An 18813-nucleotide genomic window follows, 5' to 3' on the forward strand; every position below is an offset into this window, starting at 1 on the left:
TATGCATCTAAAACCGTGTGGAAAACATCATTGTTCTGATTTGCTGAACTTGGCAGGCGCACTTATTTACGCCTACAACGAGTAGGAACGATGTCGTTAGGTGGCAATTGGATATGAAATTTAAAAACTTGAACCTGTAAAAAATAGACCATAATCAACAAATGTTCAAGAAAAAAAGACCATAAATAATTTTAATCAAGAAGAGGAGGGGAGAAGATAAATCAGCATACTTAGTTAAGAAAAATAGTATGCAAACTTTGGCTGTTCAACCCATATTACATGACAAATATATAAGTAAAGTGATAGTTCTGTTGTATATCTAAAATAAAATACATAATTCTATTCTATAAAGTAAAACTGATCTTACTTCTTCAAACATAACCAAACTAACATGAACATTAAGAAAACAAGACTTTAACGCAAGAGAGGCTTCTCAAGGTCAAACTCTGTTCTAACACTTTCTTCTTCATCTTCTTTTACTTCATCTCCTTCTCCACACTCCTCTTTCCCTTTAGCCCAGAGAACGAAGTAGAGTCCTCCAAACATCAAGGCCATTCCCGCAAAGCTAATTTCACAAAGACAATTACAAGATAGAAGAAAATGACTTCTTTTAAAGGAGAAAAGGTGCAAAAAAATACCTTCCGAGGTTGAAACTATCATCCATGGAGAAAGCAGAGACAATAACACACACCACAGTTGCAATTGGACTAAAGAGAGACACAACCACTGGTCCTTTTCTCTTAATCACCCATGCATTGAAACTTAAACCTCCTCCACTCACCAACCCTCCCTACAAAACAAATTCTTAAACATTTTTCGACACGTTCATATGGTGCACATCATAATTGAGGATAAAGGGATAATGATAATAATGTACAATTCCCATATCTTAGGGATTTAGGCTAATCTAAAGTTTCCTATTCCTAGCTAGGTTATGCCATTCCTATTTGTATATATACCCATCGTGTTTGATCAATACAAAGGGGGCTTTACATTATATTTTATGGTATCAGAGCTGAAGATCTCTAAGACCTAATTTCTCTACTATCTTTCACCGTCAACCATCAAAACGATGGCTACGGATCATTCTACTTCTACTTCTACTAATATCCCTAACCCTACTCCTACTTCTACGCTCACGGACCTGTCACCCTACTACCTTCATCCATCTGATAACCCTGGAGCGTTGATTACTTCGGTTCTACTTACTCATGAGAACTACACAGAATGGTCGACTGAACTTCAGAATTCCTTACAGGCAAAGCGAAAAACGGGGTTCATAGGTGGAATAATTGTCAAACCAGAAACAGAACCAGACCTGTCTCGATGGCTAGCTGCAAACTCCATGATTGTCGGATGGATCCGTACATCAATTGACCCGAAGGTACGATCAACGGTTACACATGTTCCTGAGGCATACAAGCTTTGGGAAACGTTACGCTTCAGATTCTCTGTCAAGAATGGTACTCGCTTGCATCAGCTACAAGATGAGATTACGAATTGCAAGCAAGATGGGAAATCGGTTCTTGATTACTACGGTCGTCTCACAAAGTTGTGGGAAGAACTACAGAACATAAAGACATCTCGTCCATGCACCTGTGATGCCGCTGCAGACATAGAGAATGAAAGAGAAGATGCAAGGGTGCACAAGTTTCTCTTTGGCCTAGATGACTCGAGATTTTCCTCGATATGATCTCGTATCACAGATGAGGAACCGCTACCAGACCTCAATATTGTCTACTCTCGGGTTATCCGTGAAGAGCAAAACATGGCGTCTACACGGGCCAAAGAACAACGCACCGACGCACTAGGTTTCTCGGTCAAAACGGAACCTCCAAAAGAATCTACTACAGTTGAGATTGTTCCACCTCGCTCTCGAGATCCAGCACGTACGTGCACACATTGTGGCCAAAGAGGGCATGACATCACCGAATGTTTTCTTGTTCACGGATATCTAGAGTGGTTTCATGAACAGCAGCGACAAAATGGCTCTTCATCAGGCTATAGAGGAGGTCATGGAGGACGCTCCAACAACAACCGAGGACGTGGTCGGGGACGAGCCAATGCTGCACAAAGCTCACAACCTATCAACTCCGATCAAATAGCCTCACTAATTTCACTGCTACAAAGTCAACAAATCAATCTATCTTCGGAAAGATTGTCTGGTAAAACTTCTCTTACTGATGTTATTATTGATACAGGAGCATCACACCATATGACGGGTGATCTCACTTTACTCCATGATGTCATCGACATCCCATTGTCCTCCGTAGTGTTTCCTAATGGACGTGACTCCCATGCAACGAAACAAGGGACTTTACGTCTCAACAAGGACTATTCATTACATGACGTTCTATTTGTTCCAGATTTTGATTGCACGCTCATATCAGTCTCAAAATTGTTGAAACAAACTGGATGTATTGCGATTTTTACTGATACATTGTGTGTTTTACAGGACCGTTTTTCGAAGACTCTGATTGGAGCAGGTGAAGAACGTGAGGGGGTGTACTACTTTACGGGTGTAAAAGTCGTGAGAGTTCATGGAGCATCAAAATCGACAACTTCTACTTCTACTCTATGGCATCGAAGACTTGGACATCCTTCCTACAAGACTTTATCTACATTACCGGTGTTTAAGAATTTTAAGATAGATTTTTCTGATTCTAGTCAATGCGATATATGTTTTCGTGCAAAGCAGACTCGCAAGGTGTTTCCTGGCAGTTTTAATAAAGCTACAATTCCTTTTGCTTTAATTCATTGTGATGTTTGGGGTCCTTATCGCACACCGTCGTCGTGTGGAGCAGTTTATTTTCTTACAATCGTTGATGACTACTCAAGAGCAGTCTGGACTTATTTGATGCTTGAGAAATCTGAAGTCTCCTCTTTACTACGAAATTTTTGCACAATGGCAGACATACAATTTGGAAAGAAAGTGCAAACAATACGTACAGACAATGGTACTGAATTCATGACATTGGCGACATATTTCCGTGAGCATGGTATTGCTCATCAGACTTCATGCACGTACACACCTCAACAAAACGGCAGAGTCGAACGTAAACATCGCCATATACTGAATGTTGCTTGCGCCTGTCTATTTCAGTCTCGGTTGCCGGTGGAATTCTGGGGAGAAAGCATACTAGCGGCAGCACATATGATTAACCGAACTCCTACACAAATCCTTGATGGGAAATCCCCATATGAGGTACTTCATGGGTCTCCTCCTCTATACGACCAGTTAAGAGTTTTTGGATGCCTTTGCTATGCACACACACGACCAAGAGATAGAGATAAATTCAGCACCCGCAGTCGCAAGTGTTTGTTTGTCGGTTACCCCTTTGGCAAGAAAGCTTGGAGACTGTACGATCTTGAGTCTAATGAGTTTATCACGAGTCGGGATGTTGTGTTTCTTGAAGATCAGTTTCCGGGGATTGAGAACTCAGTCTCTGTCTCACCGCCGATTGTACAGACCAATCTTCCCGTTGATGACTGGCTAATAACTCCAGAACAGCAAACGACACTACCGATAGTCCCCAATGATGTCACCGAGACTGATTCATCACCTATACCAAGTCCAGACACTACTACGATGGCAACAACTGATAATACCGCACCTAGTTCTTCTTCTACGCTACCTACTACGCCTCCAGTGACACCTCCATCGTCACCATCTCTGACAACTGCTCAATCTGAGACAGTATCTTCTCCGGGACTTCTAGAAGTTCTTGGTAGAGGCCATAGAACCAAGAAACCATCAGTTCTTCTCAAAAATTATTTGACTAATACTGCGACTACTACACACCCCCCTCACGCTTCTCACACTTCAACTGCACATAATCAGAGTTCTCCGATTACGGTCTCAGGTAAGACACTGTATCCCATCTCCGATTACTCATCTACGACTGCTTTTAGTGTCAAACATCAGGCATTCTTGGCGGCAATAACAACAGACTATGTTTCTAAAATGTATCAAGAAGCAGTCAAAGACCCGAGGTTTAACGGAGCAATGAAAGCAGAGGTCACGGCGCTGGAGGACAATCATACATGGGATGTGACATCTCTTCCACCTGGAAAATGGGCTATCACTTGCCAATGGATTTACTCGATGAAATATAAAGCTGACGGCACAGTCGAAAGACCTAAAGCTCGTCTTGTAGCTTGCGGCAATCGCCAAAAAGAAGGGCTCGATTACAAAGAAACTTTCTCCCCGGTGGCAAAAATGAATACGGTCCATTTTCTTCTTAAAGTTTCAGCAGCGCAGAGATGAGAAGTTCATCAAATGGACGTCCATAACGCGTTTCTACATGGGGATCTTGAGGAAGAAATTTACATGAAACTACCTCTTGGTTTTAACACAGCGGATCCTACAAAGGTGTGTAGACTTCGAAAATCGCTGTATGGCCTAAAGCAATCTCCTCGCTGCTGGTTTGCTAAGCTGAGCAAGGCTCTTCTCTCCTTCGGTTTTAAGCATAGCTATGAAGACTACTCTTTGTTTTCGTTTGTGCAAGATAACATATGCCTTCACATCTTGGTGTATGTTGATGACTTTATCATCGCAGGGAATGATATCTCTACTATCCAACGATTCAAGAACTATCTACATAATTAGTGTTTCAAGATGAAAGACTTGGGAAAACTAAAGTATTTTCTTGGTTTGGAGATTGCAAGAGGACCTGAAGGTATCTTTGTGTCTCAGAGAAAATATGCACTTGATATAATTGCTGAGTGTGGTCTACTTGGAGCTAAACCATCTCCGGTCCCTACAGAACTCAACCATAAGCTGGCCCTTGTCAAGGGAGGGCCACTCCTGGATCCAAGCAAATATCGTCGGCTTATAGGCAGACTTATCTATCTGACCTTTACTCGTCCGAAGCTCAGCTATATCGTCCATATCCTCTCGCAATTCATGCAAAAACCACAGGAGGATCATTGGATAACAGCATTGCGAGTGGTACGGTATCTGAAAGGGTGTCCTGATCAGGGCATTATGCTTACGTCCAATAGCAACTTGAGCTTGACGGCATATTCTGATTCTGATTGGCCTGCATGTCCAATCACTCGTCGATCTCTGAGTGCGTATGTTGTTCTGCTTGGTGACTCTATTGTCTCGTGGAAAACCAAGAAGCAACACACAGTTTCAAGATCATCCGCTGAAGCTGAATATAGGTCTATGGCAGACACGACCTGTGAATTGAAATGGCTCAAGCGACTCCTACTACAGCTCGGTTTTACTCACCATCATCCTATGCGCCTGTTTTGTGACAGTCAGGCAGCACTACATATAGCAAAGAATCATGTATTCCATGAACGTACGAAGCACGTTGAGAATGACTGTCACACGGTTCGTGATGCAGTTCAAGCTAAGCTTCTCACCACCGAGCACATTACTACAAAGAATCAACCTGCAGACCTACTTACTAAAGCTTTACCGGCTCCAGCATTTCAGTTCTTGTTATCCAAGTTGGGAATTCGTGATATGTCATTACCAACTTGAGGGGGGTAAAGGGATAATGATAATAATGTACAATTCCCATATCTTAGGGATTTAGGCTAATCTAAAGTTTCCTATTCCTAGCTAGGTTATGCCATTCCTATTTGTATATATACCCATCGTGTTTGATCAATACAAGGGGGGCTTTACATTATATTTTAGAGGAATATATGTACCAGCACTGCGTATCCCACAAGGTTCTTGAGACCGATTACTGATGCACTTCCCATATCCATACTCCCCTTAACAACATACTGCAAAGCTACCGTGGTGAACCCACCGATCAAAGTCACCACTGAAAACATAGAGACAGGCGCCGGGAACTCGACCAGTATGGATGCCTAATTAGGACGATCAAATAGATTAGAATCAACTGTGAATAATATATACAATGTGTCTTGTGCTAAGAAGGAGGCATGAGGCCAAACCTGGAGGACAAGACTTGAGGACAAACAGCAGATGGAAAGGAAGAGACAGAGGCAACCTAAGATCTTCTCTTTGTCCAAAGCGACGTCGTCAGGGACAATAGGCAGAGCCTTGAGCGAGCTAGAGGTGGCTTTAGTACTGTGCATTAAGCTCATAATGAGAGCTCCCATCACACATAACACGGTCCCTCCCATCTTAACTCTACTGTACATACAACTTAGCTTCACTTTCTCCATCCTTAACAATGTCAAATTCAAAACCCATAAATTAAAACTCTAATTTATATATATATATATATATATATATTATATATATTTAACAGAACAAATGAACAGAAAATTAAAAGGGTTTTACCCAGTAGCCCAAGCGATGACGAAAATGAAAGCAGGAGCGAGATTAGGCATAGCTGTAGCCATTGATGCAGAGGTGTGTTTCATTCCTTCAAAGAATAACCACTGGAACAGAGTTACTCTGTTTCAAACAGATATTCTCTCTTAATTAATCACATGTTATGATCATAAGTAAGCAATCAAAAACATGCAGGAATCAAAAGGACGCTACCCAACAAGAGAAACCAAAACCAGTTTTGTCTTCAACTTGAAACTTAGACTTCTGGGCCACACTTCCCTGCAGATACCAACCACCACAAAAAAAAACACTTTTAAAAATCCACAATTAAAAAAATGAAACAGAAATAAAATTTGAAACTTTTGTTTTAGTTGAATTAAAGAGTAGCGATAAAAAAGTTACCTTTCAAGGAGAAAAGAAAGAGGACTGATGAGAAGAAATGATGCAAAGGTGCAGAAGATAGCAACAAGAAGTGGATCAACTCCAAGAGACAAGACCTGGCTCAGTACCTCCGAGTTTCCAGCGTAAATCACCTGAGCTCCGACCAACCCTCCGACTATTCCAACTTCTTTTAACGTCTCTCTCTTCATCATTTGTCACCAAAAAAACACAGAAATTTTGAGAAAACAAAAGGAACAATACAGCGGAATCAGTTAGAACACAACACGAGTTTTCGATTTTCGTGGAGGAACTGAAAAAAGCAGAGAGACACTTTATCTCTTCGGTGCTTTTATTCCTTATGGGAATGCGTTTACTTGAAGTTGAAACTTGCTCTCTATAAAATCTCACTTCTTCCCTTTCGAAGACATGTGTACATGCACTGCATTGGTTTTATGTAGTATAACTCTTTGGGAAATGCATATTTTTATTTATCTATAGACTTTTAAGTTTTAACTCTTACTAGTAGTATTATTTTAATACAAGAGTCCTCAAATTTTGGTGTAACGGGATGAATATTTTTGTTTGACATGTGAAATAAGACGCTCAAAATCCGGTAGAGGGTTAATCTGTCAATAAATTTGACTTTTTGTTTTGAAAAAAATGAATTTTATCATGAAAATTCATCTCATATGATCAGACGTTGATTTGAGAGTTTTGAGAATATGTGGCCTATATTCTGTTATTTATCACGCCAGACATATATATATATAGTGTAGTGATTTGTATTTGTATTACTAACTAAATTCAAAATTTCATATTGCACGTTGATATTTATTGGATATTTCTCAAATATATAAGAAAAAGACTAAAAGTGCAATAAGCCAAACCGACTAAGATTCGGTAAATTCAAACTTTAACACGATTTTGTGTGTGTGTTTAAAATATGATAAACCAGTATAATCTAAATGAAACATCATTTTTTTTTGTAACTGGAAACATCATATTTTTGATGAACAATTATGCATAAAAATATTTAAATTTAATTTTGTTTACAATATGGATACGTGTAATTATTAATGTGCTGTAAGATTTTCACTAAAAAGTAAAGTCGTATTATGCTGGATCATGAATCTCCGTCACACATATTCATGTAATAGATGAAATTATTTCGTGACAAAAAAAGATGAAATTATTTTGCCATTACGTAATGAGTTATTTTTGGGTTCGTCCCCTAGGGTGAACCTTTAAGTTCACCAACCAATAGAAAATTGTCATTTTAAATCTAGTATTTTTTAATTAAGGAAACCAAATAACTTGGCAAATTATATTATATTTTCAAAATAAAATTTAAAAATAAATAAAAATAATATATAAAAAACGAATTAAAAAAAAATAATGTTGTCAACAAAACACTAAACCCTAAACTCTAATACTAAACCCTAAACTCAAATTCTAAACCCTAAATCCTTGGGTAAACCCTAAACCCTTGGAAAAACCCCTAAACCCTTGGAAAAATACTAAACATGTTGTCAACAAAACACTAAACCCTAAACTCTAATCCTAAACCCTAAACCCTTGGGAAAACCTTAAACCCTTGGGTAAACTTTAAACCCTTAGGTAAACCCTAAACCCTTGGAAAAACACTAAACATTTGGATAAACTCTAAATTATAAATCGTAAACACTAAACTCTAAATCTTAAAAATAAATATTTTTTTTAAAAATAATCTTTTTTTAGAACTATTGTTATTTTTATTTATTTAATTTTTAATTTTTTATTTTAAAAACATAATATAATTTGGCAAGTTATTTTGTTTCTTTAATTAAAAGATACTAGATCTAAAACTTTCTATTGGTTGGTGAACCTTTAGATTCACCTAGGGGGTGAACCCAAGAAAAGGTCTTATGTAATTGTACTATTTTCAAAGCAAAATTTAAAACATGGCGAACAAGAAAGGAAAGATACAGTTTACAAAAAAAAAAAAAAAAAAAGAAAGGAAAGATACAACCGGGAAAAGAAGTAAAAAGACATGCAATGAGCTCCGTCAGATACGGGGAACCTCAGGACTGTGTTAGGTAGTGTTGTTTGTATTGTTATTTTGGGATAAACCAAACGACAGCGTACCACCACCTATTCTATTTTTCGTTTTATGTCAACATCTGTTCACTATAATTTGTCTTTGTTTTGGTGTGGCATGCAACCTCTTTCTTTCTTCTTTTCCGTTTTGCTATAGGATCAATGGATGTACCTGTTTTTCTTGTGATAGTACTGTTGATCATAAAGTAAAGATGAGTAAACTTAATAATGTAAATTGTAGTAAATGTAAAATGAGGTTGTTTGGTGAGTGGAGTATTATGCCCACATATCATGCACTATCATTTCTTTATTTAGTTAGTGTATCGGAGCCTCTCTTTAGTGCAAGAGAGCCTCATTTAGTGCATGAGAGCCTCTTTGTTTTTGGCTCCCCATTTGATGTATATATAGGCACTCTTGATACATGAAACATTAATGCAATTCAATTTCTCCTTTCTCATTATCTTTCAAGAAAGTCTCTCATTATTTTTTATGTTCTTCATTTAATTTCTCTTATCTTTCTTAATTCTCATAAAATCTCATGGTATCAGAGCGACAAGCTCTTGAACCCTAAGTCTTCCGCAATCTTTCAATCTTTCACTCTGTTTCTATTTACTTAAAAAAAAAAAAATTGTTCTTCTCATTGTGCTTGAACTGTTCTTAATGGATTCTGGAGGAAATTCAAAGATGGTTGTGATTCCAGTTACTCTCAAGGGAGCTAACTACTTACTTTGGGCAAGGTTAACTAAGACAGCTCTTGGAGGCAGAGGTCTCTGGGAAATTGTTGAAGAAGGCAGAGGCCTTAAGAAGAAGACTATCCTAGGAGAGAATGGTAAGGAGATAGTGGTGGCTGAAGCTGGTGATAAGAAAAGAGTTCAAGAAGATCTCATGGTGTTATCTATCATCCACAACAGTCTTGAACCCTCAATCTTGGAAGCTTACTCCTACTGTGAAACTTCTAAAGATCTGTGGGATACACTTCAAAAGGTGTTTGGAAATGTCTCCAACATCAGTAGAGTGTTTGAAGTCAAGAGGGCTATCAACAACTTGTGTCAAGAGGATACTGAGTTTGATAGACACTTTGGAAAGTTTAGGTCTTTGTGGGCTGAACTAGAGATGTTGAGGCCAAGTACTTTGGATCCTGAAGTACTGAACCAGAGAAGAGAGCAAGATAAGGTCTTTGCGCTTCTCTTCACCCTCAACCCTGGGTATAATGACTTGATCAAACACATCCTAAGAGGACAGGAGCTCCCATCTCTAGATGAAGTGTGCTCTCAGATCCAAAAGGAGCAAGGATCAGTTGGGCTCTTTGGGAGAAAGGGAGAGCTCATCATGGTAAATCAAGCTGAAGGGGCAGAGACCAAACCAGAAGGCGTAGCTAACAAGGGGTACTACAAACCAGAAGATAAGAAGATTTGGGTGTGTGATCACTGTAAGAAGAAGGGTCATGGCAAAGACAAATGTTGGATCCTCCATCCACACCTTAAACCTCAGAAATTCCGGACTCCATATGCAGATGCAAGTGCAAACTTCTCTGGTGAAGTAGGAGAGCCATCTACTCCTAAGCGCACTAATGGTGCTAGTGAAGGAAAAACAATGTCTTTCAGCGGCTGCTCAGCTGTGAGAACTACACAAGATGAATCTATCAAGAAGTCAGACCTAGAGGCTCTCATCAAAGCTCTAAAAGAGTCTGGTAACACACTTGGTATTTCCCTTAGTGCATCATATAAACCGCCTAGAGTTCTGGTTACTTCTCTACATGCATCTCATTCATCTAGTGGTATTAAGCCTTTAGTCATAGACTCAGGAGCCTCTCACCACATGATTAGTGATGCTAGGTTGATTAGTAATGTAGAACCGGTATTAGGTAATGTAATGATTGCAAATGGAGACAAAATACCAATTAAAGGTGTAGGAACTCTTAAGCTATTTGAAAAAGATACAAAAGCATTTTACATGCCATCTTTTGCATCAAATTTATTATCTGTCAAAAGAGCTACCACTGATTTAAATTGTAATGTGATTTTCAGTCCTAATGAGGTTGTTTTTCAGGATATTGAGACTCTTAAGTTGATTGGAAAAGGTGTTACAAAGGATGACTTGTACCTACTTGAAGACACCAAGACTGTTTCAAATTTATCTTCAGCTTTTAGTTCAATTCCTGCTTTAGATAAAAGTGTTTTATGGCATGCTAGGCTAGGTCATCCCCATTCTCGTGCACTAAACCTGCTGCTTCCTGATATTTCCTTTAAAAATGATGACTGTGAAGCATGTATCCTAGGCAAACATTGCAAGACTGTGTTTCCTAAGTCATCTACTATCTATGAAAACTGCTGTGATCTTGTACACTCTGATGTTTGGACTGCACCATGCATATCTAGGGAGAATCATAGATATTTTGTCACTTTTATTGATCAAAAATCAAAATATACTTGGCTAACTATGATTCAAACTAAAGATAGAGTGCTAGATGCTTTTATTAATTTCCAGAACCACATAACTAACCAATTTAATGTTGAGATCAAAGTATTCAGGTCAGATAATGGGGGGGGAGTATACAAGCAATGCTTTCAAAAATTACCTAGCCAAGAATGGGATCATACACCAAACCAGTTGTCCATACACACCACAACAAAATAGTGTAGCGGAGAGGAAGAACAGACACCTCATGGAAGTGGCAAGATCTATGATGTTCCAGACTAATGTACCTAAGCAGTTCTGGAGTGATGCGGTCATGACAGCATTGTACCTCATCAACAGAACACCAACAAGGGTGCTAGATGATCTCACGCCATATGAGGTACTAAACAATAGAAAACCATCTATTGATCACTTTCGTGTGTTTGGTTGCTTGTGTTATGTTTTGCAGCCACTGGAGCAAAGAAATAAGCTTGAGGCTAGAAGTACTAAGGCTGTGTTCCTTGGTTACTCTTCAACCCAAAAAGGCTACAAGTGCTATGACCCAGACATGAGAAGGGTATTGGTCTCGAGAGATGTAAAGTTTGTGGAATCAAGGGGATATTATGAAGAGAAAAGTTGGGATAAGCTCAAGGACATCTCTCAATCATCTTATGATAGGGCAAACAATCTGAGGCGTATAATGGAGAGTCTTGGCATCAATATGGCTCAACCATCAGAGACTGGAACTGATCAAGAGGATACACAGGTTCCAAGGACTGTGATTGAAGTGGTTGATCACACTGGAGACAATCCCCATCCTGATCCTGATGGGGGGAGACAAGATGATACACATACTGGTCAGGATCATGATCAGGATGAGAGACAACAAGAAGAGACAGTGGAGGAGCCGCACACCGAGGTCACTGACGTACATTCAGGTGGAGATGAACATGAGCAGCATGTTACTGAAGAAGTCCAGTCACTTAGGAGAAGTACAAGGGAGAGAAATCCTGCCTCAAACTGGATCAACAAAAAATTTTACTTCAACAGCCAAGCAATAGCTCATCCTATACAAGCAGTATGTTCTCTTGCTCACTATCCCACAGAGCATCAAGCTTTCATCGCCAACATAGATCAAGAGTACATTCCAAGGTCTTATGAAGAAGCAATGGTAGATGATGAATGAAGAGCATCCGTCGAAGATGAGGTCAATGCCATGATCAGAAATGACACTTGGTATGAAACTGAACTCCCCAAAGGCAAGAGAGCAGTGACAAGCCGCATGATACACACTATCAAGTACTTAGCAAATGGAAAACCAGAAAGAAAGAAGACAAGGCTAGTAGCAAGGGGATATACTCAGGTGTATGGAGATGATTATTTGGATACTTTTGCACCAGTAGCCAAGCTTCACACCATAAGGATCATTCTCTCATTGGCTGTCAACCTAGAGTGAGACTTATGGCAGATGGATGTGAAGAATGCCTTTCTTCAAGGAGAATTGGAGGATGAAGTCTACATGAGACCACCACTAGGGCTTGAAAACCTTGTCAAACCAGGGAATGTGCTGAGGCTAAAGAAAGCAATCTATGGGTTAAAGCAATCACCAAGAGCATGGTACCACAAGCTGAGTACAACTCTTAATGGAAGAGGATTCATCAAGTCTGAAGCTGATCACACTCTATTCACCCTCACATCTCAGCGTGGGATTGTAGTCATATTGATCTATGTGGATGACATTATCATTACCGGAAGTGATAAGGAAGGTATCATCTTAACTAAAGCTTTTCTTAAATCCTCTTTTGATATTAAAGATTTGGGTGAGCTAAAGTACTTTCTAGGGATTGAGATATGCCGATCTAAAGAGGGGTTATTCCTATCTCAAGAAAGTACACACTTGATTTGTTGAGTGAGGCAGGTGATCTTGGAGAAAAGAAAGCAAAGATCCCATTGGAAGATGGTTACAAAGTGTTGCGACAGGGGGAGTTTGAAAATAAGCCCTTTGGAGATGAGAAGCAGTACAGAAGAATGGTGGGAAAGCTCATCTACCTCACAATTACAAGACCTGATATTTGCTTTGCTGTGAACCAAGTAAGCCAATAGATGCAGGCGCCAAAGATTCACCATTGGAACATGGTGGAAAGGATATTAGGGTACCTAAGAGAGGCACCAGGCCAAAGAGTTTGGATGAGATGCAACAAGAGTACTAAAATAGTGGGATATTGTGATGCTGATTGGACAGGAGATAGAGTTGATAGGAGATCAACCACTGGATATTGCACATTTATTGGTGGCAACCTTGTGACTTGGAAGAGCAAGAAGCAAAAAGTAGTGTCATGTTCAAGTGCTGAAGCAGAATATAGAGCTATGAGAAATCTCACAAGTGAACTGATATGGATCAAGGGGCTGCTTAAAGACCTGGGGATTGAGACTACAACACCAATCACTATGCACTGTGATAATCAGGCTGCCATACACATCGCTAGTAACTCAGTCTTTCATGAGAGGACTAAACACATTGAAGTAGATTGTCACAAGGTGAGACAAGCTGTGGAACAGAAAATCATCCTCCCTTGTTACACAAGAAGTGAAGATCAGCTGGCTGACATCTTTACCAAGGCTGCAAGCACTTGCCATGGTGGCGAAGGAAACATTCCGAGATCGAGCAAGGAACATGCCGGATCGATACTTGGGATGATTTCAAGAAAGAGTTGAAGCGGCAGTTCTACCCGGAGAACGTCGTATATGAGGCCCGCAAGAAGTTGAGGGAACTTCGACAGCGTGGCTCGATCCGGGACTATGTGAAGGAATTCACAACGCTCATGCTTCAGATTCTGAACATGACCGCGGAGGATCTTGTGTTCTACTTCACCGATGGACTGCAATCTTGGGTTAAGCAAGAGTTGCAGCGTCGGGGAGTCAAGACGGTGAGCCATCGCGGTGGCCGAGTCGCTGACTGACTTCCGTACCTCTGGTCTGTCTGAATCCTCGAAGAAGAAGGAGCAGGGCGTGGCCAAAGGTGGGGGAGCAAGACGGGATACTGCCCGACCATCCAACTCAAGGAGTTTTGAGAAGGGTGCTCGTCGGGAAGACTTCGAGGCAAGGAAAAAGTCCTTCGTTCCGAAGGGAGGATGCTTTGTGTGCAAGGGGCCACATGCAATGAAGGACTGCCCGAAGATAGGGTCTTTATCGGCTATCATGGAGAGTCGGGACACCGAGACTCCAGAAGAGGAACCAGGAAAGATGGGGTCGTTGCAACTTCTCAACGCCTTGAAGGCTAACCCGGTAGTGAAGCCGACAAGCAAAGGGCTCATGTACGTGGAAGCTCGGATCAACGATAAGCCGACCCGAGTGATGGTGGACACGGGCGCCACTCACAACTTCATGACGATAGACGAAGCTGTGAGACTTGGTGTCAAGTGGTCCAAGAAGGACGGTTGGATGAAGGCGGTGAACGCAAGGGCTCAACCCGTCAATGGTATAGCTCGAGGGGTCGGGATGAAGCTGGGAAGCTGGAGCGGTCTGGTGAACTTCTCAGTTATTCCCTTGGACGATTTCAAGGTAGTCTTGGGTATGAACTTCATGAGACAAGTCTCAACCATACCCATGCATGCGTTGAGCTCGGTATGCATTCTCGAGAAGGGATCACCGTGCATGATTCCGGCCTTGGAAGAAAAAACCGATGGGACGAGGCAACTATCGGCGATGCAGCTCACCAAGGGGGTGCAGAAGGGTTTTTGGCCCTGATGAAGGTGGAGGATGAGCCCAATAGCGTGGAGTACATCCCTCAAATCATCGAAATGGTCCTTGAGGAGAACAAGGACGTTATGCCGGCAAAGTTGCCCGAGAAGCTACCACAGAGGAGGGCAGTGGACCACCAGATCGAGTTTGAGCTAGGAGCCAAACCACCATCTATGGCACCTTATAGAATGGCTCCATCCGAGCTGGAGGAGTTACGAAAACAACTCGATGAGTTGTTATTGACGGGGAAGCTAAGGCCGTCGAAGGCACCTTACGGGGCCCCGGTTCTGTTCCAAAAGAAGCATGATGGCTCATTAAGGATGTGCGTGGACTACCGGGTCCTTAACAAGGTAACGATCAAGAACCGTTATCCCATTCCGCTGATTGCTGACCTATTCGATAGACTTGGTGGGGCAAAAGTCTATACGAAGATGGACTTGCAAAAGGGTTACTATCAAGTCCGGATAGCGGAAGGGGATGAACCGAAGACTGCGTGCATAACGCGGTATGGGTCGTTCGAGTGGCTGGTAATGCCATTCGGTCTTACGAACGCCCCAGCCACGTTTTTCACCCTGATGAACCAGATCCTACAGCCCTACTTGGATCGGTTCGTGGTGGCATACTTGAACGATATCGTTATCTACAGCAACTCGATGGAGGAGCATGTGGAGCACTTGCGGACCGTATTCCGGGTTCTCCGCGAGAATGAGTTGTTTGTGAAGTGAGAGAAGTGTACTTTTGCCACCGAGGAAGTTCAGTTCCTTGGCCATGTTATCAACCATGGAAAGCTGAAGATGGATGAACCGAAGGTTAAAGCAATTATGGAGTGGGAGGCCCCGACCAAGGTAACGGAGTTGCGATCTTTCCTTGGTCTGGTCAACTACTATCGTTAGTTCATCGAGGGATATTCAAGGAAGGCAGCGCCACTGATAGGCCTTCTCAAGAAAGGGAAGACATTGGACTGGTCCGGACATTGCGAAGAAGCCTTCGAGGAACTGAAGACTGTAGTAAGCCAGGAACCCGTCCTTGCCTTACCTGACTTCAGTCTCCCTTTCGAGTTACACACAGATGCCTCCGACTTTGCCATCGGGGGAGTGCTGATGCAAAATGGACATCCAATTGCCTTTAAAAGCCGCAAGCTCAATGAGACTGAACGGCGGTACACGGTTCAAGAGAAGGAGATGACCGCGATAGTCCATTGCTTGTGAGTTTGGAGACACTATCTTCTTGGGGCGTATTTCTCGGTCAAGACGGACAACGTGGCGACGAGTTACTTCCAGACCCAGAAGAAGCTGTCCCCGAAACAGGCAAGATGGCAAGACTTCCTGGCTGAGTTCGATTACACTTTGGAATACAAGCCAGGAAAGGTGAATGTGGTGGCCGATGCACTGTCGGAAGGCGGAGCTGGCAGCAATGAACCAAGTCGAGGGGACTATTATGGCTTGAATCCGAGAGGGGCTGGAATGTGATCCAGTCGCTAAGGAGCTGGTGAAGCTATCCAATGAGGGGAAGGTGCATCGATTTTGGGTAGAAGACGGGTTACTCTACACCAAAGGTCGAAGACTTTATGTGCCTAAGTGGGAAAGTCTTCGACAAGATATCATTCGGGAGTGCCACGATACGCGATGGGCGGACCATCCGGGACAGAAAAGAACGATGGCACTTGTCGAAGCTGGATACTATTGGCCACGGATGAGTGATACCGTGGAGCTTTATGTGAAAACTTGTCTAGTCTGCCAACAAGACAAGTCGGAAAACAAGCAGTCTGCGGGATTTTTACAGCCACTACCCATCCCGGATCGACCATGGGACTCGGTCTCGCTTGATTTCATCAGTGCGTTACCTAAGTCCGAAGGGTTTGGATCCATCCTGGTGATTGTGGATCGATTCTCTAAATATGGGACGTTTGTGGCTTGTGACCGGGACTGCACTGCGGAAGAGGCAGCAAGGGCGTTCTTCAAGAACGTGGTAAAGCTTTGGGGACTGCCTCAGAACATTGTAAGTGACTGGGATCCCCGGTTCACTGGGCGTTTATGGACAGAGTTGTTCAAAATGCTTGGGACAGAACCGAGTTTCTCAACAAGCTTTCACCCGCAATCTGATGGACAGACCGAGAGGGTGAATGCCTTGCTTGAAAGTTATCTCCGTCACTTTGTAAGCGCCAACCAATGGGACTGGGCGAAGTTGTTGGACATAGCCCAGTTCTCATACAATCTTCAACGCAGCGAGGCAACATGACGGAGTCCGTTCGAGCTCGCAACGGGACAACAACCATTGACTCCGCATACCTTGGCCACACCAAGGACTGAAGGGAAGAGTCCATGGGCGTTCATAATGGCTAAGCAGTGGGAAGAACATGCTGACCTTACCCGAGCATGTTTGGAAAAGTCTTGAAAGCGGATGAAGAAATGGGCAGATGAAAAGAGACGGCCTTCGGAGTACTCATTGGGCGACCTTGTACTTGTAAAATTACTTCCACAACAGTTCAAGGCATTCTGGAGCCTACACAAAGGCTTGATCCGGAGGTACGAAGGACCGTTCGAGATAGTTGGGAAGGTGGGAAAGGTTTCCTACCGACTTGACCTACCGGATACACTTAAGATCCATCCGGTCTTTCATGTGAGCATGTTGAAGCCGAACCATGCTGATGAGGACGACCAAACCCGAAGAGTTTCGACTCGAGCACCACCCGTGGTGACTAGGTCTTATGACAAAGAGATCGAAGAGGTGCTGGCGTCCAAGGAAGTGAGGAAGCGGGGAGTCCCGAGACAGACCCATTTTCTCATCAAGTGGAAGGGACTGCCGGAAGCAGAAGCAACATGCGAACCGGAAGAGGACTTGTGGCAATTCCGGGACGCACTGAAGGCATACACGGCGACGAGGGCGTCACCGGCTTAGGTGGGGGAGGATGTCACGGCCGTTTTGGAAGCCCAAAAACGTCCATGAAAACAGCCATAAATCGGATCGGGCCGAAACAAGACCCAAGCCCGCTTTACTTAGTATTTTCTTAAGCTTTAATTCTTTGTAAAATATCTAAGCATAAAATAATATAAGAAGTATGTAGAATACTTTGGAAGGAAGTAGCTTAAGGTGGAAGTACTTCATGGTGAAGTTACTTCATAGGATGGAAACAATCTGAGCCGTTAGATCGGTTTAATATGAGCCGTCCGTTGAGGAGGTGATTTTGTTTATAAGGGGGTAAAGCCTCATTGTAAAATTTATTCACCAAGTTTTAATAAGAAAACACTTCCATAAACTCTGACCTCTCTTTAGCAAACCACAAGGGTGAAAGTTTCTAAGGTCGCACGTCCAGATTGCTGTGACGAAATCAGTCGGTGACAGTGTGCTCGTCTTTCTTTTGGCCGGTTGTCTTGTCCCCCCCCCCCATCAAATGAAACTGATTAAGATTATCTGATCCACGGATTAGTATTCAAACTATATTGATAAGATGATCCGGAACCGATTGACTCTCTTAGAGAGAGACTGGGAAGGGAAAATATGCTAAAGCGACGGGTGTATGGTTCGCTATTAGATTATGGGTCTCAAAAACCTTAGTTTGATGTATCAAACTCAAATAGCCACATTCTTTGTAAAACTGTATTTTTATTCTAATAAATTTAACATTTATTCAAAAAAAAAAAACAAGTTTTGGGTTTATATACTAAACATATTTTCAGCGTTGACAAAAAAAAAAACATATTTTCAGCAAATTCTGTGGAAAATGTTTTGGGTTTATATATCACTAACATATTTTGAGCAAATTCTATGGTTTAGCAAGCTTAGTTCATAGTATTGATTTAAAAGATGGATGATAAGCAGAATCACGTTTGATAACTTAAAATACTTTCACTCCACAAAATCTTTGGCCCTTGTAGTTTAGTTGAGTCTAACGTCTATCAGAGCCACAAAATTCTTACACAAAAGGATTCGAAATGGAATGTTTTTTGAATGAA

At 41.8% G+C, this 18813-nt stretch overlaps 1 protein-coding gene across 1 annotated transcript; it reads right to left on the minus strand.

Moving 5' to 3' along the window:
* Nucleotides 1-206: 206 nt before the first annotated feature.
* Nucleotides 207-7340, minus strand: LOC111212941 (WAT1-related protein At4g16620-like). The gene is made up of 7 exons (XM_022714579.2): nt 6668-7340; nt 6479-6544; nt 6272-6388; nt 5920-6154; nt 5668-5832; nt 639-790; nt 207-565 (listed from the first exon to the last, which is right to left on the minus strand). The coding sequence occupies exons 1-7, from the start codon at nt 6856-6858 to the stop codon at nt 415-417; spliced, it is 1077 nt and encodes a 358-aa protein (XP_022570300.1). The 5' UTR covers nt 6859-7340; the 3' UTR covers nt 207-414.
* Between the last annotated feature and the right edge of the window lie 11473 nt (nt 7341-18813).

This window comes from Brassica napus, chromosome C8 (assembly GCF_020379485.1).
Source record: "Brassica napus cultivar Da-Ae chromosome C8, Da-Ae, whole genome shotgun sequence".
In the NCBI taxonomy this organism is placed as follows: domain Eukaryota; kingdom Viridiplantae; phylum Streptophyta; class Magnoliopsida; order Brassicales; family Brassicaceae; genus Brassica; species Brassica napus.